Source organism: Poecile atricapillus, chromosome 2 (genome assembly GCF_030490865.1).
Source record: "Poecile atricapillus isolate bPoeAtr1 chromosome 2, bPoeAtr1.hap1, whole genome shotgun sequence".
Classification (NCBI taxonomy): domain Eukaryota; kingdom Metazoa; phylum Chordata; class Aves; order Passeriformes; family Paridae; genus Poecile; species Poecile atricapillus.
Window position 1 is genome coordinate 134,244,073 of NC_081250.1, and position 23,133 is coordinate 134,267,205.

The 23,133-nt window shown below is 36.7% G+C and overlaps 1 protein-coding gene across 37 annotated transcripts in view; it reads left to right on the forward strand.

The window, feature by feature from the left end:
• RIMS2 (regulating synaptic membrane exocytosis 2) overlaps positions 1 to 23,133 on the forward strand; it is a 447,907-nt gene that overhangs the window by 384,520 nt on the left and 40,254 nt on the right. For 16 of the 37 annotated variants that reach the window (XM_058833029.1, XM_058833034.1, XM_058833022.1 and 13 more), the window contains one exon: positions 9,407 to 9,648. The exons of the other annotated variants lie outside the window; for them this stretch is intronic. In XM_058833029.1, coding sequence (XP_058689012.1) covers positions 9,407 to 9,648 — 242 coding nt within the window. The remainder of the gene's footprint in view (positions 1 to 9,406; positions 9,649 to 23,133) is intronic. 37 annotated transcript variants of the gene reach the window in all.

A 23,133-nucleotide genomic window follows, 5' to 3' on the forward strand; every position in this document is an offset into this window, starting at 1 on the left:
ATCAAAGATTCATTACTGTAAGGAGGGTAATAAAGCTTTTCTGTAACTTTGTAGAGGAAAACTTGAAAATTTATCAACACTAGACAAATATTAATATAATCTTCATTATAACTGCAATTTAAATTAACAAATAATATCAACTGTATTTTTATTTTAAAAATAACCTATTATTGTATCAGAGAAGGTGACAAATCTTATCAAAAATCTCTGAAGTCCTGTGTGTAATTCAACTGCTAGCATTTGGAAACAGCTACAGTTTCTGTTACAGTGTTTTTTCTGCATCATTCATTTGCTGTGGTTATGTTTTGTAAATAATGCCCTGACCCCAAATGACTTTGCCATTTGTTCTTATTTGAAAAAAATTTGCTAGAGATGTCATGGAAGAAGTTATACTTTTATTAGTTTATAATAATAAAGCAGTGTAGATAGCTTTACATCTACCAGGGAGGGGGAGATACAGCTCAAGTCAACCTATGCACTGCAGCAGGTGAGGTATTCCTGATTTGTAATGAAGGAGACCTTTGAAAAAAGAAATTTCATATCAAAATATTGCTACTTATATTTTGAGATGTTGCCACTAGTTTTCTTTGAATAGTAATAGACATAACAAAATGGATTATATAAACACTGCTCTATTTTTCCCACCAACTTTCTTGCTATAATTTAAAAAATAAACCTAATAATTAAGTCAGTCCAGTAGCTATTAGAGATTTATACCACCAATAAGTTAATAGAATAATTTTTGACCAAGTGGATGTCCAGAGACTAAGTCATTATAATTTTGAACCTGCAATGTCTCTCTTTGATGTGAATTGGCAGACAAGTACATATATTGGCCGGAAGCGTTGTTCCCATGGAAATGTTATTTCCTACATCACAGCTGTCCCCGTAATGCTGTTTTTGTTAAATTTCTTCAGTAAATTAATGAAATAAGAGCATCTCTGATTGAGTTAACAGGTCTATTACAAATGGCATTAAAATTAATCTCCTGCTTGTAAAAAGCAGTAAACAAAGTCTTCAGTGGGTCTTCCAGTCTCACAGGAGACATGTATTAGAAAATATCCATTACAACAATTGAAAAATCATTTAAATCCTTTCTATAGGACCCACAGCCCACAGCTGAACTACACACTTGGCAACGTGGATTTTCATTATTATGGATGCCTTATTTTAATTGGGGTTCTAATGAAAACTGAGCTGGAGAGCAATAATATTATTTTTGCTTTGACTTTAAAATAAAGAAACCTGAAAGGTCTGCCAAATGACTTGTGTAAATTTGATTCTCTGTACATATGCTTAGGGCAGAGCAATGAGATTACAAGCTGTCATTTCCAGTGCTGCTGTAAAGACAACTGAAAAATACAAGAGCATCCTCAAAAATCCCACCAACAATATGCAGTACAAGGAATTGTACTGATACCTTCTCCTTCATATTTAAAAGTGTTAACAGCGTTGTAGACTGGAAAAATGCCTGTGCTTCATAACACTGGTTTTATGAAAGTGTCTTCATTAATAAGTGAAAAAAACCCCAAATTTTTCATAATAACTTTAGTCTATCATTCATTGAAACAGATAACATCTGTTACATCTTTACTTAGTCTTTGTATAATAAGTGATATTCTTTGTAATTGTTAGTGATTACAAAGTCACTGGGTATAAGGATTCTGTACTGCTCCCTGTGCTGCTTTCTGCCACAGATTAGTGTGGTTCAGAGCCAGGGCCTGATTTAAAAGACAGTTTTATAAATCTTTAGCAGTACATTACTACTGCAGAATTTACTAGATTAGTGAAGAGGGAAAAGGAGACTGAGTGTAAACTTTGGGATTCCTGTCACTGGGACTTATTTCAAGCTGGCAGATGGATTGTGCTATCAGTGTGGGGCTTTTAGTTTGTGTTTTGGGGTGGATTTTTTTGGTTTTCTGGTCTAAAAAAATGCTTCTTGATGAAATTGGGCACTTGCTGTATGAATCAGCCAGATTTTAGAAAATATTTCTGTTTCTGTAGACAAGAATCTGACCACAACGCCTTCCAACTCTGGAACTAATTAAAAAACTGCAGCCAAAGAGTGTAGGTTTTTACCTATGGCAACAGGACGAGATTTTCCATTTACTACATATGTTACAATGAGCATTTATTGTGTCTGCATCTGCTTCATGGAAAATATAACAGCCAAAATAGTATCAAGTAGTTCTAAAATTAGTATTTCCTTGTAAGATTATTAAATGCTTTCAAGTCCATCAGAAATTGAGAGAGGTAGGATGAAGCTTCTGACTTGTTTTTAATACCTAGCACCCAAAAATAATGAGTGAACCAAGTTTTTATCTGGAACCTATTTAGGATCTAGAACATTTTCCCACAGTGCAGTCAATCTTAACCAGTGCAAGAGTTACAAGCCACATACTGTCCCAGGTTAAAGTGGCTTTAAATCAGTTTTTCTCCCTTTAGGACAGGATCCTTTCTCACTGTGAAACCTTCCCTCTCCTTAACCCAAACCTCACAAACAATTTCTTTCCATCTTGATCAGATATCAAGGGAATGGTCTGCCTAAAGCAGGAGATACCAAGGCTAAATCAAAGATCTTCTTGTGAGACCTATTTGTCTGCTTCTCTTCTATGAGGGTTTCCTTAGGCACTTTATGGAATTCCCCTCTGGCTATGCAACAATTTCAGAAAGGATTGTTTTCCAAGTAGCCAATTCTAATCATCTTTTTTTTTGAAGTTTCTCTAGTAGTGTTTTCTAATGTTTCAGTAATTCAGTACAAATATTGACAAACTGGAGAGAAAAACCATATAATTTCTGATTGCTGTAGTAAGTGTCTGGAAGACTTTGAAAGCACATTTTTTCCAGAGAGTAACTACACTCTCGGTTTTGAAAACAGGTGAGTCTCTGCAAAGAGACCGTGAAGATTAATGCCTTTAAGAAATCCAAAACCTTAACACTGCAATTCCAGAAGGCTGTCTTTGAACAGCTGTTTTATGGTTGCTTACTGTTTTTCTTTAAAAGCCTTCAGAAAAAGCTTTTGGGATAGAATTGGACTATTGAAAATCATAATTTGAAAACAATCTGAGATTTCTAATCTCATCAAGGAATTTAAGGCTTAGTCTAGACCAGTAAGGAAGATAGGGCCAGGACATAGTCTTGATCATCTATATTGTTTAAACAGCTTGTGCTCTCTTTGGCATAGCTTTGTGCTGGACACATTGATAAGATGCCCCTGATTCAAAGACAATTTATGAAATAGAATGAGCTGGGCTCAGTTTCCTCCAGGCAGGATGCCTGATAAAACCCTGTTTTGGGCAGGATGTAAGCTAATGTAAGCTAGCCTGTGTGTTTGCAGGCTGTCAAGGCCGGAGAACAGGCCTAACACATTTCATTAACTGCTCTGGGTGTGGCACAGAACTTCTCATTGGCTACAAGGACCATATTAAATTTAACAGAATCACAGAAACTCCTGAGTTGGAAATTACCCAAAACAATCATCAAAGTCCAACTCCCGGCCCTGCGTTGAACAGCTCCAAGAGTCACACCAAGTGTCCGAGAGCATTGTCCAAATACTTCCTGAGCTCTGTCAGGCTTGGTGTTGTGACCACTTCCCACTTGGGGAACTGTTCCAGGGCCCAACCTTTTTCTAAAATTCAACCTAATCCTCCTCTGACACAATTTCAGGCCATTCCCTCAGGTCCTGTCACTGGCACCACAGAGATCAGCGCCTGCCCCTCCTCTTTCCCTCATGAGGAACCTCCAGATTGCAATGAGGTCTCCTCTCAGTCTCCCCTTCGCCAGAATGAGCAGACCAAGCAACCTGATCTGCTCCTCATACAGTTTCTCCTCAAGGCTCTTCACTATCTTCATTGCCATCCTTTGGGTGGCCTCTAATGCCTTTATATCTTTCTTATTTTGTGGTGCCCAAAACTGCCCCAAGCACGCACTGTGAGGCCGCCCTAGAGCAGAGCAGAGCAGAGCAGAGCAGGACAATCCCCACCCTTGCCTGGCTGGTGATGCTGTGCCTGATGCCCCCCAGGACAGGGCTGGCCCTCCTGGATGGCAGGGCACTGCTGGCTCATGGTCAACTTGTCAGTGACCCCCAGGTTGCTTTTTGTGGTGCTGGTCTCTAGACTCTCATTTTCCAGTCTGTACATCCAATCCCCATCCCAGGTGCAGAATCCAGTGCTTAGTTTTCATTAAACTTTATATGGTTGGTGATTTCCCAGACCTTTAATTTGTCAAAGTCTCTGCTGAGCATCTCTGCATTCAAGGTAGTCAGGAATTTCTCCTAATCTAGTATTATCAGCAAATAAACTTCAAAACTTACTTAGAATACTTTTGACATCACAAGTATCTGTCAGTCTGATTCTCCTCAGCTGGCTAACATGGTATATTTTTAAGAATACTGTTTAGTGTTTGGGCTCTCATACTCCACCATTGGCTTTAAATTACAAGTATATATAGATATCTTACTGTAATTTCTTTTCTAATGTCTTATTTTATCTTTTTTTTTTTTTTTAAGAACTTTCTGCTTTAGCTTTGAGAATGTATTCCTCTAAAATTTATGTGTATTTTCTTTATCTTTTTCCATTGGAAATGGAAGTGTCTGAAAAGATATTTACACTGAGACCTGTCTCCAGCTCTTGGTTTCCTCAGGTGGTTTCTTGGAGTTTGGGATAGTGCAGGAAGGAACGTTCCTGTGTGAGGTTTGCCCTTCACTCTCCTCTTTAATTTGGTTCTGTTAAGCCAAAGGCAATAGCCTGCTGCCACCTTCACTCTGCTCTTGCTGTAGGCTGTGGGCTGCCACATAGCTGGGGTTGTGTGCTAATTTTGCTCTTGTTTTGGTTTCAATAATGGTATTATTATGTCATTATGCACATATTAGTTGGACTAGGATAATTACTTTATTCCCCCCTTTATTTAATACTTCCCCCCAGCATCTGGCTGTATATTGTTTTTGCTGAGGATATTTAAAAAATTATTATTATCTTATAGGACACCTTGGGAACCCTATTTTTACTGCATATCTATTAATTAACTCATACATTTTCATACATTACTTTTATAATGTCTGTTCTAAAATACTGTTGAACATATTTAACTGGATGTCCGTGAGATTTTGTTTGTGTATATGTACTTATAAAGAAAACTTCCAGTAATTTCTGTTTCTTGTTAAGGAAAAAAGTTGTATGATTTACTCTCTAAATTTTACTCTGAGTTCAACCTTTCTATTACCCCTGAAAGGAACCAAATCTGACATACAACACCCAGATTTTCTGGGAATGATCCATTTGTGGCACTGTCAATAGACAGGCTGGGTAGAAAGATGGTTTGTACTGGAGAGGGTATCAAGTGTCTGCCAAGAAAAATTAGTGAATGAGGGTTTGGATGGCCAGGAAGGATTCAGAGTGCTGATGAAGGAAGTGCTCATGACCACTCTCTGTTTATTGTGAGGCACTATAAACCACTCAGAACTCTCCTAGCACGTATTTCTCCAAGCTTTTTTGCTTAGAGAGGAATTGCAAAGCAACAAAGTCCCTGCTATGAGATGGCTTTCTCCAAGGGCTGTTTGCTGGTTAGGACAGTAGCAAAGATGTCTTCTCTGCTGCTTTTAGAGAAGGGGTAAACCCCCAAGCCTTTAATTGAAGAAAATAGTTTTAGAGCTCTACTGGAAAAAAAATAATTGAAGTTTGTGAATTAAATTTTGGTATCAGCCATTCGTACTAGTATTTGGTATAGCCACTTAAATCTAAATCCCTTTCTCCTCATTTGAATTCCCTTTCCTACCTTTCTCAAAAAGTTGGGCAAGAAAAGGTTTCTGATAGAAGTCTGCATCATTACTGGCAGGAGTACACAGCAAAACATTTTGTGATACAGAAGCCTTTAAACAGCAGCCAAGAAGAAAACTCTAGTAATTCATAGTACTTTCATACCTAACTGCACAGTGAAACCATAGTGACTCTTTTAACACACTGATTTCTTTAATAAGGGCAACTATTCCTCTTAGATAGAACTATAAATCTTGGCAAAAACACAAAAAGCACCTCAGAGGCACATTTAACTCAGGAAATAGTGACCTTCTCTTCTGTGTAACTTTTTATATTAAAATGCAGAATATTTCTGTTTCCACTGATGATATAGGACCTTTATTGAATGGTAATATCAGTTCTAAAACAATGCATTAATTACTATTCTCCATATGACAGGAACTCACTGATTTTCTGGATATTGTTTTTTGAAAAAAATAGATCACTGATTGTTCTGCAAGCAGTGAAAAAACTTACTTTCCCCATCAGCCTATATATGCTAATGGGCTTCTACTAGGAAAGATTCAATAATGACTTCTTCTGCAATCTTTCCCAAAGAAGCATTCGTAAGATCTCTCTCCAGAGATCTGTTTTCAAAACAGTTTTGGAAACTAAATAACTTTATTTTCCTACTGCTCTGTCAAATTTGACCTGATTTTTAAAAAGTACTAAAAAGAGACAGACCTGACTGAAAGCACACATTAATCATATTTCCTTTGAGAACCTGGATTCAAAACAGTATTACTGGATAAGGTGTCAAGATGAATAACGAGGAATGGGACCACCATGCTTTGAGATGATTTATTGCTCAAGTAAGACAGATGTCAGTCTGAAGGCGTGAGATTTAGAGGAACAAGTCAGGCGTAGCTCAAGGTAGTCACGGGTTTCTTCTTCACACAACAATATATAACCTTTTGGTCAATAGACAGTTGACATGAAACTTGTTTTCACTTATTAACCTATCACCTTTGCTTAATTTTGCTGCACTGTCTCTGTCTGTTAGCCACTAAGCTGACAGGTCACGTACTCATACACACACCTCTATAACAGTTTCTAGATCTCTTACTTACTCTGTAAGTCAGATTATTACAGCTCAAACCTCAAACTAGTTTACCTAATATAATTTCTTCCCTACTCTAGGCATATTCTTATGACTATAAGAACATTATAAGTTTATAATTTTTCTACCCAATGTCTGTGTACCTTCATCATTACATTAACCCAAGCTCTTTCCAAGGCTGCAGACTGAACCTCTCGGCATCTGTGGAAGTTTTTATTTTTTCATTTCCCACAATAAGGGCCTCTAATTTTCAGATTTTTAGTAAAACTTCGCTTGAGATAAAGCTGAAGACACTAGCTCTTCACAGCAATGTTTATTCTAGAACTCCAGTATTTTTTACATGCAAGATAATGTTGAAACTGAGAACTAGTTTCTGTGTCATCTGTTTTCTTTGAATTCTTGGAGGTGTTTGATAAAAATACAGCATGTGATGTTATCCTCTAACAAGTAATTTCACATGGTGCTAATAAGACACAGAAATACAAATTCTCTTTTACTGTTTCCCTGCCTTCCTTTTTACCCACATCCTATCCCACTCCTCCCTTGGTGATAAATGCACCAGTGAGAATCAGTGTGTACTAACATATAACAACAAAGAGACCTAAAAGAGGGTAAGAAAAGAGCTTTCAGGTTACCACTGTGTTCAGTCTTCTGTGATTGTGTCCAGGCAAGGCCACTATGGCTCTCGCTCAGCTTTGTTTTGTGCTTCTCCATCTGCTGATCCAAACTCTCATTCATATTTTTCCTTGTGACTTCAGGAGAAGTACACCCAGCATTTTTTCAATGGTAAAGGTCTACTTCTGCTATGAACTAGCTCTTGGCTTTCCCTGTAGGTTGTGGCTAAGCCACAAGGCTTCATTTACTTTTGAGTGCACTGCATTAATTCCATAGATAAATAATTGACAGAATATGTATTGCAAAGAACTTCATAAAGAAAAAATAATGCCTTCCTTATATGTAATAGATTTCAGGCCATGATAGGTAAGGGAAGAGGAGTATATATTTTTCTATACTCAGAAAAATTTGCTCTAGAGACATTTGCTGAGCACTAAAGTTATAGCAACAGCCTTTGCATGTATTTGAAAACCTGTTTAAAAAGCAAAAATATTAATTTTAGCCTTTATATATTGGTGATTAAACAAAAAAAAAAAAAAAAAATTTCCCCTGAGTTCCAGAAATAGTCCACAGTTTTGTGGATTGTTTAAAATGGCGTCTCACGGGGACTTTTTGGTGAGAAGCACTGTACTGAAAAGAATAATAAAAGTCTAAGTTCAGTGCAAGAACTTAATAGAAATAGAAAATTCTTTATATATTTTCAGCCTCACATGTACCCCACAGAGCTTCCAGTTCTGGATATTTGTTCAGACACCTACCAATTGGATGTCAAGGCAAAATTTGGATAAGTGCTGTTGTCAGCAGTGTAGATTGCCATTTCTGAGGAAAGGAAAGGTCCCTTAGCCTGGACCTCTGGTAGATCAGGTTCCCCTGGGACGCGTGAAGTGCTGCAGGAGATAGTTTAGCCAAATAGATGTGTGCAGCCACATAGAGCACATTTACACAGTCCCTAAATGAGTACAAAAGATACATTAGAATTGAATTCCATTTTATCAGTACTGATGATCCATGCCACGTAACAGTCAAGTGTTGTGTGAAATACATATGTAGTACCTGTATTTGTTGATGCAGAGATGGAGGGAAGACCTATGGATGTTCATTACTGTACAGTGACTGAGCTAAACCAGATTACTGAGAACATCCTTGAAATATCTGAATGTTTAGTAACCAAAAATGGGCTTCAGACTGATGTGCTTTTCCACTCAGTAATGAATCAAGTGTCTGTTTCCCAAAGAAAAATACATTATTTGTGTGTATATATGTGAGAAGAAGAGGTGCACAGCACTATTGACAGAACTTAAATTTTATAAACAAATAGTGGCTATATTATATTTGGATACATTAATTATTTCGTATGCTTTTGTTGGTAATAAGTTTTAAGTCAGTCATTTGTCGGGGTTCAAGCGAGGCTGGTACCCTGGCTGGTACCCTAGCTGGAACCAGCACGGGCGGCTATCCTCAGCCGCGCGGTCCATATCCCACTGCATCAATGTGATGGATGGCAAAATATGGCGATTTATTGCAGGGAAACTTAACATTTTATAGTCTGGGGTCACTGTGTTACTCCCATTTGCTTACATCACACTTAGGTGCTATTGGCTAATTGCAGAAGGTTTTACTATCCTAACAGAGAGGGGGGTTAGCTAACTTTCCGTTACATTCCAAGTTCTTCCGCAGCACAAGGCCTTAACTACAACAGTCATTAAATAAGAGCTTGTATTTTAAATCACAATTTTGATGAGTCAAGTATTTTTACAGTGGACCAACCAAGAACCTAGATGTAAATTTTCTCCTTTTACCTCTTAAAGCCAAACCCTACCTGTGTGATTAGCTGCTTTTACCCTCCAGTCTCCCAAAACCTTCTATCTGAAACCTGTCCTTTTCTGTCTTCCCCTTTTTACTCTTTGTCTGCACTGTTTATCCGTCAACTGGCTGACAGTGTCTTTACATCCAAAATGCAAAGCAGACAGATGGCCATCTCAGGAAAGAACATGACTAAGAGCACCAGCATCAGTGGGGAGATGTACACGCTGGAGAAGAACGACGGCAGCCAGTCGGACACGGCAGTGGGCACTGTTGGTGGTGGCAGCAAAAAGAGACGCTCCAGCATTGGTGCAAAGATGGTCGCCATCGTGGGGCTGTCAAGAAAAAGCCGTAGCACGTCACAACTCAGCCAAACTGGTAGGAACTAGATTTTTTCTTTTTCCTCTTTCAAATTACCATTTAAATGTACATAATCCTTATGTATTACAGTTTAATCAGTTGAAGATCCTGTTGAAGTTGCCTCATCAACAATATTCTGTGGGATGAAGAAAATGGTCAATTATCTCTTTTCTCTGAACATTTACTAAACTTTTTTAAGCAAAGATCCTTTTCAGGTTGGACTGAAGCTTTTATTTTCTGCTTTGCGGAACCTTCTTAATGCCCTGATTCCTTACTTTTCAGCTTTTCAGGAACCAGCATGAGCTGTACTTCCATTTGGGGGGATTCCTTACAGAAGTCTGTGAAGGGTTGCTGAAATGTTGCAAGATGCCTTTTGTTTTATCACAGATAGTGTTTGGGTGTTTCAACATGAGGTTTTTTCACCTTTGAACATGCAACCTTATTTTGAAGGAAAACAATTTTCCTGAACAAAATTATGCTATATTACTTTTATGAAAATGTTTTATTGCTTTTTAATTACTTTTTTTTTTTCAGCCTACAAGCATATTTGCCATCTGTAGAAGTTTTCCTCTTTTCTCTATCTCTTAGTTCAAATTGGATGCTGAAATGCTACCTAGGAAAATGGAGAGTTTTTCTGCTTTGATGCTTAAAGTGTTTTAAATCTTACACATTTTATTCTATTTCTTCCTATTTTGGGGAAAATCCATATAATGCACTCTGAAAAGCTCAATGTCAAATAATGACACAGTATAGGACAAATGTATTTAACACGGGAAAAAGTTATTTGCATTGGAATAACATTCATATAAAAGAAGCATTTAAGCAATTTATATAAGTATGCATATATATAATATATTTCAAAGTATATACAGAAGATATATTGAATTCTCAGTATTCAAGATAAACTGTTGTGATGTTTTTATATGGTTCAACATAAGTTTACAGTGCTCTGCTGTGTGTGTGACCCATCTGAAGGTCTCCATTGTGCTAACCACCATTCAAACACCGATAAGACATTTCTCAGTTGTTTCCAAACAACTGAGAGTTGTTAATGGTGATAAACAACTTTGTGATAAGAGTTTTAACATATAACAAAATGGAGCAAAACAATGGTTTGCACTGTCAGAAACTGTGGTAAATTTCTAAAGTAAACTTTTGGGGGATGTGAGTGTGATTTCAAATACTGTAAAGAGTAGAACTACAAAAAAGAAAGGAAGGAGAGGTAACAGTGCAGAAGAGGGTAGGGAGCTTGACTGTGTGACTTACTGAAGGGAGTATGAACAGGTGGGAATGAAGAAGAGGGGAAAGAAGGAATATAGAGAAAGCTCTGAATATCATGCAGACACTGGTGACTCCACCAGTAAGCAAACCTTGTGTTTTACCAACTTGCTTGCAGGTAATGGAAACATGCAAGTTTACATTACTGTGTACATTTCTATTTTCTTTGAAATAATTGACAGGTAAAAGATGAAGTCACCTTTAGACAAATCTGGAAAATGTCTGGTTAGGCAAGAATAAAAAGTAATCACTTGCTTACCTGGTAATCTAATTTTTTGTCTTGTGATAGTACAGAACCATGTAACTGTATAGATGCACTTGAATATCAAATCATATACCATGCATTACATTACTTTTTATAGTCTAATCTGGTCTCTCTTGCCATAAGAGCTACTAAATGAAAAATGTCAGCTCTTTGTACATTGCTCAAGTATGTCTCAGCACTAGAGAGAATCTGTATTTTGTGTCTGGTCTAGATCTGATTTAATTACCACATTGTCTTTGTTATTTGGTACTTTCAAGCTGAAGTTTTTCCCTGTTACATCCAGTCAGTTTCCCACTGACTGATTAGATACTCCAGTCAGGGACAAATGTGAAATATAAGTGTCTCAAAGAGTACTCAAAGTCTTTAGGCCCACTGACCATGAGTAGAGTTTTCTGATAAACTCTTGAGTGAGGAGCTGTAATTCAGTGCTGTTGGAAGAGCGGCAGGAGCCAGGGAGCCTGCATGGCTGTGGCTGGCAGCCTGTCTCCCTTGGCTGCTCCCTGGGACAGGCCTGTGCTCAGGGTTGGCCTCTCTAAAGAGCTGAGTCACACAAGCATTGCTGGTTGTGGTGAGCAGGCTGTGCCCACATGCCAGGCCCTGGATGAGGTGTGTGCATGGTGCTGTGTCTACAGTGGCACAACGTGATGACCTGTTGGGTTGGTGAGGGTGAGGTCACACCATGAAGTGTGACCATGGTCACACATTGAATGTCTTCAGATCCTTCACAATGAGAATGGTGAGACACTGGAACGGGCCCCAAAGAAGCTGTGGATGCCTCATCCCTGGAAATATTTAAGGCAAAATTAGATGGGGCTCTGAGCAACCCAAGTGGAGGGTGTCCCTGCCCCCTCTGCAGGAGGGTTGTAGCTAGATGGTGTTTAACATCCCTTCCAAACCATTCTGTTTACATCCATTGGTACATCCTACAGAAAATGCTGGACACCAGCATTGTGCATTAGTACCAGAGGATTAAAACTTGCAGTTAGGGTGTTTAATGAATTCATAAATTTCTCTTGCTTGTTTCATCATGTTCCTTTCCTCAGATGGTAGGTGCCTGCACAAGGAATCGTGTGTTGGTACAATCTGGAACCAAAACACTCAATTCCTATAGGTGTCCTATAAAGTACAATTTTCTGGAACAGAAAGGCAGGAGATATTCATGTGTCAGGGCACTGGTGTCATGTAGAAACTGGTTTAAGTATAAAAATTTCCTCGGTACTTTCTGAAGACATTATATCCTTCAATAGGCTGGCTAAATATCTCTTTACATATCAGTCTTGAAAAAGCATACCAATATCAGAAGATAACAATACTTCTGTAGAAAGTTGTGTGCTCATATGGAAATCTGTGTAGAAATGACTGTCTGTATCTCTGAAGCTTTTTTCAAGTGTTTTGTTAAGTATAATTTTATTTCAGTGGTTTTCTTCATTCATATTTTATAACTAAATCTATACCAGATGTTTTTCTGAAAGTAGGTCATAACTGTTTTCAGTACTGTGTATCAGACTTACAATACATGCCTTATAAAGTCAATTTTAAATGTCTCTTCAAATTATAATTATATTATTTCTTGTTATTTGTCACAGTGCTAAGAAGTTGACACTCAAAATATATACAGAACTGGATTTTTTATTCTGGTCTGTAGTCCTTTTCAGGTAGGAACAGTTGTTTTATGGGTAAGGAGCATGACAGAAAAGTAATTTTTCTTAAGGTAGCTTTTACTTAAGACTTCAGTAAATTACAAGATACTGAAGTGTAGAGTAGTAAGATAAATTAGAATTAATTTCATTTCTGGCTTCTGTACCTTTCCAGTACTCCAAAAATAGCTAAAGGTATACTCCGTATTCTTGAGTCAAGCTATCAATTCGAGAAGCTAACATTTGATGGGTTAGAAGAAGTTCATGTTGTAACGTTTGGGTCCTATTTCCAGAGGTGTTCTTCCTTGTGGAAAAGACAGCTTTCTTTACAGAGGAAAATAGAATGCAAAGTGCATTCTATTCTATTCTATTCTATTCTATTCTATTCTATTCTATTCTATTCTATTCTATTCTATTCTATTCTATTCTATTCTATTCTATTCTATTCTATTCTATTCTATTCTATTCTATTCTATTCTATTCTATTCTATTCTAATACTTAACAAACTTAGCTATGCATATCTGTAATGAAATTGTTTTCCTACTGGTCAGCCCTGAGGGAACTGATGATCAGACTTCTATAGAGATGCATACCTATTATTGCAATTATATTTCATTAATGAGTAAAATCTTTGCTGTCCTCTTATTATTCAATCTTAGGCATCCCTTTCAATTTACATGCACTGTCTCTGGCAGGTAAATACCTCTGTGCCTTCACTTCCCTCATTTAGCTGGCATTTCTATTTTAGCAAGGTAAATATTTTGTCTTTTCTTTAGTTAGCCAAAACCTGTTGTGTTTGTAGGCTGATTATATTCAAGAGCCAAAGCAGTTTAAATCATATTATCAGAATCATGGATCATATACCGACACATCACCTATGTTCAGTCACCCATGCAGGGCTCAGCGCACTCTCAGAGACTGAGTCCCGTCATGTCTTTGGGCATGCGATTACAGTAGATGCAATCTATTAAAATAGATGAAAAAAGGAAGTAACAGCATGACTTGAGAGTGAGCAGTGCAGTAATGCCTGCAGGGGGGTGTAACTATATTTGGATAGAAATCAGTGCCCTCGTGTGTCTCTGGAGAGTGCTGCTCCAAGGTGCCATGCTCAGAGGACCCTGCACACGTAAACGTTATCGGGTGGTGCTGGGGGAACTGGCACTGCCTGAACTGCACTTGCTTTATTGAAACACGTTGCTCCGTGTCACCTAAGGCCTCTTGCTAGGATGCCATACATAGCATGAAGTTATAGGCCTGTTAAAGTGGAATTTTGAGACACAGTTATGAGATCTTTTGACATCCTTCATAATTATGCTGGCATTAAACTTCGCCATATATTACTGAAATTATAGTTCTCTGTAGGAAAAGTACAAACAGCAGTTGATTCTGTGCCAACAAAATGATGATTGATGTTGTGTGAATTTGATAGCTTTTTATCAAAATGAGGCGTTTCCATTTTAACAAATTCTGGAGAGGTCCAAAGTGAAAAGAGATTAAAGTATTTAGAAATTTTGATATTTCATGGCTACATCTTAGAGGAAATGTAAGAGAACTAGATCTCAGAGAAAAAAGTTAGCGTGAGATTTTATTTCATTTCTGTTTAAAACCAGATTTTGGATTCTGTATGGTTTGTAGGGTGCTGAAACTGCAGTCTGAAATGCTGTACTTACAAGCGGAACAATCTCACTTATGTCTGTTAGGAAACAAAGATGTGGCTTGTAGAGCAATTTCCTGAATTTATGGAATAATTGAGGAGAATCTATTGGTAACATTGGTCTTCATATGGTGGCATAGAACTTCACATTTCTCAATTCAAAATTTGATTTATATAAAAACAATCTTGTACTACAGATAGAGTCAATGTGGTTCCTATTAAAAAGAGCGTGCTTAATCACTTGGAATTGTGGTAACTAAAGGAGAAACTACACTGATTGTCTTTCATTGTCTAAAGTGAGATAATATATGGTAAGCATTCAATTTACTGAATAGAAGTGTATTTCTGTACATATTAGACATTGTTATTATTTTCTATCCCTAGAATTAATTTTTGTGTTCAAAATGGCAACTGAAATTATCATCTACTACTTTAAATTTGGACATGTATTTTAATTTTTTTAAAATCACATATATAATACAGGCAATTTGAAACAAGCCATTTATTTGGGGGTTTATTTCCTCTCCAGAGACAGAGTGATAGTGTAATAGATTGCTTTAATGTGTAGTATTACACTTGCATCAATATTCTTGATGTGTAATCTGATTTACTTTTAAAATTAACACATAACACATTGATAGAAATATAGGATTAGCAGCTGACAAGAGATTAGGGCAAATTTATCTTACTCATTAGTTCAGAATTGTGAACTGAATCCTTCATCAAAAAGAAAGCACCATTATAATAAATACATTACCAAGAAAATTAATCAGCTTTTACTAAATATACTCTGAAAAGTATGCTAATAAATAAAGAGACTCTAATTGGAAACTAAAATGGCTTTAAAATGTCATTAAATCCTGTTGTTTTCCTCTACATGTAGGAAAAATCTAGGAAAGAAGATATGGCAGTAAAAAATTTATGCAGTTCTCCTTAACAGATTTTCTGTAGAGGAAGTAGGTGTATATTTGAGTCTTCACATGTTCAGAAAGCTTTTCTGAGAGATGGACGCAGTGAAAACAAACACAGAGTTGAGATTCCAGAACTGAACTCCTGCCAACGCTAGCTATGATCTTATAGAAGTCCTCCAGAAGACATTTCTCACAACAAAGTGTGGGAGACACCTTATGCCGTATAGGAGGAGAAATTCCAGGCAGATGAGAAGGAAGCCCTGTGGTAAGATGGAGAGTAAGAATAAATGGCTTCATTTGAGGAAAAAAGGTGCAGATCATATACACCAACTGAGCCATACTGCCTCAGTCACAAATTACTCATCAAACTTTTCTGTAACATCGTTATCAACTCAACGAGGTGTACACCTGTAAGATTTCCATCTGCCTGTGGTAGAAGTAAAACTAATCCCCCTGGTTGTAAGCATTTATGGTATTAAAAAAAATCCTTACTCATCATTAAAAAATCAATTTTCTGCATTTCTTTACTTAAAAAGAAAGTTACTTATATTACTACTTGAACTCATTAATAAGGCGGGGGGGGGAAAGGAGAAAGTTCTAAGTGAGATCAGAACATTTAGCTTGACCTTCCACTAGATTTTTTTTTTTTTTGATTTTTTTTTCATAATTAGAGGTAAAAATAGAGAGAAATGTAGGGTGATCTTTCTTGGTAAGGATACTGCTATACTATTTTTCTTTTTCAGAGCGGAAGAATTCTCATAAGAGCTCTGCTAAAAAATAATATACATCTCATTAAAAACCCCAAACTCTAGAGCTGTATTATTTCTGGTTTTGCAGTAAACAAGATTTGGATTTTTTGTGTTCTTACATAAGGAAAAGTGGCTTTCCTTAAGAAAGTTTCCATTTAAAAACTCCTTTTGGGATTTTTTTAATCCCTTAGTTAACATGTGATATATGAGAATTTCTTGTTCATTATTCTGTGAAAGAGGGCTCTGATTTCATTCTAATGAAACTTGAGAATGAAAAAAAGAATTTTATAGGGCAATCTCATATCTTGGCAATAATTCAGTTTTCATTTTGCCTGAAATGTCTCAGATACTTATCTGTAGTTACAATTCTGTGTATATATGTAGTTTATACTTCAAGGAAGAAAATTTGGTTGTGTTTTTTGCTCTGTTTAAATAATATTTCTAGCTTTGTCAATTTTGTACATAGCCATCTCAATGAGTACTCTTTGTATTATTCTGGGACAATAGTCATCTATCCATTGCTCTGTGAACCATTGTCACTAAATAACATTGTTCTGTGGAGAGAGATTTACTTCAGATCTCCCAAGGCCAGTAGAAAGAGGGCTGTAGTACTTTGCTGTTGAACAGTTTTGTTTTGTCTGCACACCAAAAAAAAACCATATTAGAGTTATATTTACAGATTCATTAAGGCTGCATATTTTTTTAATTTAACATTTCATAATAATACAGGATTTCTTTCCTTCTACTTAAATGGAATGCAATATTTAATGTCTTTTGGCAAGCTGTATCTTAATATTGAATATGTGTCTTTAAGACTATCATGCTATCAATACTATTAATAACCCTTTGATAAATGGAATTCTCTTTATAAGGATAGAATTGATAGAATAATTGCCTGAAAGTAAAAAATCATGAAAATAGCCTCAAAAGAAAAGGTGGTAATAGAGGCATGCTGTGCAGACTAATTCAGAACAGCTCTCTGGCCTCGAATGGTGTCCAAGTTCCATGGATGTTGCTGTCCTAACAAAATTCAGTTTGGCTGCACTCTCCTGTTGCCCATTTCAGCTGGCTGCTGTGTCTGTGTTGCTAACATGAGCAATCCGTGGTCTCTGTAGGATAAAACAGGGAGGGAAAAGTTACAGAACTGCTTTTAAGCACCCCACAGGATGTACAGACTATGGGAAATCATGCAGGTACTGAGAATGCAGTTGTGCAATCCATATTTCCAGGCACTTTGTGTGCAATGAGCGGGGCTGTGACTCACTGCATCTCCAGGCTCTTCAGACTGGTTTTGTCTTCCAGGGAGCAAGAGTGATGATGCTATCACCCAGAACTTACATGTGCCACTACCAGTAAACTCTTAACAGAGAGTCCTACAGGAGAAATTATATTAACAGAGTAACTTAAAATTATTTAAGTGCACCATTGATGAATACACAAGCAGCCATTTGATGAGGAAGCTGAGCCTTTTGCTCACAATCAAGTTCCCCTTACTATTAGCCTACAGTCAGGTCTCTTATCTGTATCTTATTTGTCATACTGGGTCAACCTTTTTCTTTTTTAGGGTGCTAGCAAAAACTTCCATTTGCAAAATAGTGCATCTCATGTACATGCCAGATGATGTATGTCCAAGAAACTGGGAAACTTTATTTTCAGCAAGGGGAGGGGCTCTGAACACAGATCTCCAATCACAGATACATGTTGATTAGTTGCAATATGAGACATTTGGTTTCTGCTTCTCTAGAGACATAATAAAATAAAGCAGCAGTCAAAACCAAATTTCTTAACCCAGGTTCTGCAGCTGCATTTTTAAAAACTTATCAGATCTGTCCCTGAGGTAGAATGTGCAGGACCTGTGTTTTCTGAATGCTCAGGTTTAGGATAGGGCCCTACCATCTCCGTGGTGGCAAGTCAGTTGTTTCTCAGCTTGTACAGAATCAAAATCAGAAGGAAAATTAGGACAAAAATACTGAATTTGAGGACCTTATGTGCCACTGGGGCTATGAGCAGGATTTTCCAGTTTTTTTACTTTGGAGTGAGATGACAGATTCCTGTGCATTCTAGGAACTTGTATCTAATACTAAACTGTTTTTCATTCATTTGTTACTTTGCAGTCTGTATAGAGAAGTGAAACAAACACAGGGGAGGGTAAGAAAAGAACAGAAAAGAGAAATTACCTGAGACAAGCAGAAGTCAATGGAGTGCCATAATATAAAACTTGTCAATACTCTCTGTTTTAGCACAACATGAAAATGAAGTTATGAAGTTATTTTTTCTATCCTTTGGATTGTACATTGTGCTTCTTAATTATTGGAGAACTACAGGTTAAAGTTTTATTTTTTTTTTTTTTAATTTAAGAAAGTAAAACACATCCTTACGCTTTAGAAATACCAAATGCTTTGCCAGTGGGTACTGAGGAAATGGATAAAGACATCCCAAGCGCATCTAAATGAAGTGGAAACGTGAGAATCTAGCTCAAGGAGTGCAGTGGTGAACTGTGTATTATTGATACAGTATTTTATATTCTGGTTGTTTACAACTGCGGAATTCCTCCACTTTTTTCTTAAATGTCAGTACAAGTTTTGTTATTTTGTTAGCTTTTGAGTATTCCTTGAACATAGTGATACATTTTTCTCTAATACTGTTAGGCATACGTGAGTTCAGTTAAACTCGCTTTTCATGCTCAGGGAGCAAAATGTTGTTATTGAGAACATTGTTATTTCATAGAGGGACGAAAACATTCAAGTTGTTTGCAAACCATTTGTAATGCGGTCTGTCTAGGAAAAGGTGAATTCCCAATTAAGAAATGAAAAAAATACTTTTTCCTTATCCCTAAATAATTTGTGTTTGGTTCTGGGTCTACCTATATAAGATAAACAGATCCTTTGGGAGATATTTTTTTAGCAGTCTTACATTTTTTGGCAAGGTAAGTGAAACATAGTTTCCTTAACAGTGGGAGGGGGGGCTTGTCCTTTTCTATCTTCTTTTAGGAGTTTTTTCTATGCTTGCATATGCTTGTGTGAATGAGAGTGTTGAATTTTTTACTGTCATGATCATTGAATTAAAATATGAAATGTTAAACTATATCTGTTTTCTTATACTAATTAAATCTCTGCTCCAAAAGTTACAATCAGATTTTATTCTGTTTTGTAACTATAGTACTCTAATATTTTGGGTTGGCCCTTGTCTGGTTAGAATTTGGTGCCAGCAAAAATTATTTTTAGCTCAGTCTATGAAATCATGTTGAGACTTAATTGAAAATATTCACAGTAATAAGTACTGTTCTTGTTACTATTTGCTGCAATAAGACCTGTGAAGAACAAATCTTTACCGTGAAGGAAAAATTACTTCCCTCTGATTAACTAAATTAGTAGTTACCAGCAATACGGACTTTTTCATAAGGTGGATGTCTTTAATATTTTTAAAAAAATTAAAATTAATGCAATATCTTGGAGAGTTTAGGCACTGCCAATTTAAATACTTATGTAGAAAAGATAACATAGTAAAACATTAAAAATACAAAGCTGAGTTCTGTAGAAACTTTCTATTTTAGATATTCTAAAATTTGTAAATTACATGTTCTAGAAAGGCAATATTCTACCTTTTTTTTCAATACAAATTAGAAATATGCCATGATATCATATTCTGATAACATCAGAAAAATACCATTGAATTTGAAGATCTAGTGAGAAGCATTGCTTTCTTCACCAAAGCATTCTTTTTCTTGAACAGGACAAAGAACTTCTTCCTCCTACCAGCTATATTTCCTCTTTCTGTCAGTCTTTCCCAGTTACTATGTCCTCTTGTTTCACTAGCAGTGCTGACCTCCCTGCTGTTCTTGGGCATATCTACAGAGCAAGCATTTGGTTTGTTCCCTGGTCGAGTTTGTAGGTAACTGAAAAATTTCTGGTCCTAATCTCTGTATGCCTTGAGTTGCATTAGTGACTGAAAACTGAGCTCCCATCCAGAAGATGAAAATAAAATTGGTTTGTATGAATCTGCATAACTTGAAGGAAGAAAAATGTTTAGGCAGACTTTTTATTGTTTGTCTGCTTTAAAGACGTTCTTATTTTATTTCGGAGGTTGATTTTATTTCTGAAGTGGAATATTATTTATGTATGTTGGAAATCAGCTAAGTACAGTGATTACTGATAAGTGTATGAGTACCTCCACTTAAGTTAATAGTTCATTTGAGGAATTCTGACTTTCACAAGGGGAAGGAAGACATGTGAATCCACATTTCACACACAAGCAACCTCATTTCTCTTCTGCTCTCTTTCTTTGGTATGACCACTAAGGGACAAGAACTAGATGAATCTTCATCTCTCACTGCTGCCATTGCTGTGCTTTGTGGGTTAACTTCACCACCTAACTAATAGCCAAAATCATGTCTGCATCAGGAAAAGGACAGAAATGCCAGGAAGCTTAGAAAAGCAACTGCAGTTAAGTATCTTGCAGTTAACTCGCAGTTAAATAATGCATATAGAAGTCTGGACAGAACTGTTCCCTGTGCTGTTCTGTCAGTGGCTGAAGACCATATTGCCACAGGAGTTCCCTTTAGAGCACCACTTCTCAGCAGTGTGCAGCCTGAGTCTCCTCATGCTCTGTTACTGCACTGCCAAAGCAGGTGCCAGCAGCTGGTACCTGTCAGAGGTCAGGCCACATGGAAATACACAGATCAATCATTTCAGCATCTTTCTTATGAAGAAGTCTGAGTGCTGAGTGCTCAGTAGAAGTCATTAACATGCATGCCTTTTGCGATTCCATTTAAACAAATGCTTTCATGCAGAGTGCTGGCTGATTATAGGAATTGTTGAACAGAACCCTACTGGGAAAAGAATTCTTTGCAATTTTGAAATTAATTATTTCGGATGGTTAAAGCTGGATCCTGGATTTTACAACCATGCTTGTCTTTTCTCAGTGGGGATAGGAATCTAAACATGTGCCAGTTTTGTCCAAGTTGCATATTCTAATATTGTCAGCATTAAGAAGGAAAATTTTTTGTCATTTGATTTGGCCTTAGTGTCATCCTGTACTCATTGGCATTTGAAGGTACATAGTATAGGTAGAAAGGAACCTGAAGACTTCCTTCTGGAAAGGTCTCTAAAGCTCTCAGTCTTATGATTATTTAAGGTTATATCTGTAAGGATAAATAAAATGATCACAGTCTCTTGTACTTTAAACAGCCTGAAAAAATTAGTTTTGTGCAGTCACCCCTACATGGGGTGGATGGAGGATTTATTTGTCTGTGTGCACTGTCCATAACTCCCTACAATTTTATAATGCCTTGGTTAATTTCATCTACATATGAATAAGTAGACCACAAAAATAATTAATTTGAGGAGGATAAGGTAGATGGCAGAACAAATAATAAGTACCTACATATAAATCCTATTGCAGCCTCTATTTCCACATTTGTTATTCTGACTTACAGCTTTGTGTTTCCTAATTATTTTCTTTTACACACACACACACACACACACACACACATATATATATATATATATATGTAAGTGTGGACAGGATAGAAGTGGTCAAAATCACAGTCAGTGATCACACAGGTAAAACTAATTAAAATCTTTGAATTATTTTCCATTTAAATTTTTGGCATATCACCATTTCACCATATGAAAATGAAAACTTTGTAGGCAGTTAGTTAGCCATTTTCAGCAAATTTAAGTTCCTTACCTTCAGCAGAGTTAACTGTGTTCTCCAGTTCCACCTTCAGCCCATTAATTCCTGCTTTTTCTCTATCTCTCATCCTGAGTTATGGCATGTCTGTCCAGTGTCTAAACACTAAAGGTGTGAACATATTTGGTTGCTTTTTCGTTTTCAGCAGAGAATTTGGATATCACCAAAAGTAAGTATCCTTGACATGATATCAGATACGAAAAGTGACCTCCTAGGAATTTTCTAGATTTTAGAAAAAAATACTTTAAAAATACTGAGAAGAAACTTTTCTGTTCTGTGAAAACAGGTCTTTAAGACGTGGGTCTTAAATCAGTATAAATGTAAGTCACTAATATCGTAGGATAATACTGGCATCAAAGGAAGGTATATGTGCTTAGTAAAAGCGTGCAGGTCCAGGATGAAGGGCTCAGGGTCGGTGGCTGGCAGCAGGAGCCTGTTGAGAAGACTTTCAACAAAGACGAGCTTCAGTCTGAGAGCAGAAGTGATTGATGAGGATGAACCACAGCAGGGGCCAGCAATGCAGACTTTATTGTGAGAGAAAGTCAAGAGGTGAGGGAAGTGGAGTATGGAGAAATTCAGCAATTATATCAGTGAAAGAGGGAGAAGGCGGCACACACGGAGGGGACTAAATGACAGCATGACTCTGGCTGCACATTAGAGTGTGGGAATCAGGAACAAGACAGTTAGAGGAAGACTAGCAGCTGGGAAAAATTATAGCAAAAGAGAAAAGCTTTTGTGAAGGAGAATTGTGTAGGACTGCTTGGAGTGACACGGGCAATCCTGAGAAAGCAGAGTACATGAGCAACTCAGAGAGCAACTCCCTTTCTTTCCTCAGTATTACACTTTCTTCTTCCCCATTCCTTGTAGGACTTAATTAGCTTTCTGCTCTTGTTTGGGATCAGTAAATATTTATGGTTCATGTATCCTCTGTTGATTTTAATATTCATTCTTAAGTAATTAATATTAAAATAAATTTAATAATAAAAAACGTTATTGTTTCTAATAAGCAAAAATAGTAATTGGAAATAACTGCTTTGTTGGGGACACAAAAATGAGGTTATAGTTTCACAAAGCTATCCTCAAACATTAAAAAACATAAGACAGCTGTGTTAAATTATCTTTTTATTTTTATTTAAAAGTTCATCTAGATTTTTGTGTTACCTTAGGATGCCTCTGAGGTGCTTCTTTGAAATATCTCTTTTAATTTTTAAAGAAAAATAGAAAATTATTGATTCTTTGAAAAAAAATTAGATTCTCAAAATTTGGCAGTCTCAAAGCATAACTGACTTAAATGTGTTCGAGTGGTACACACTTCTG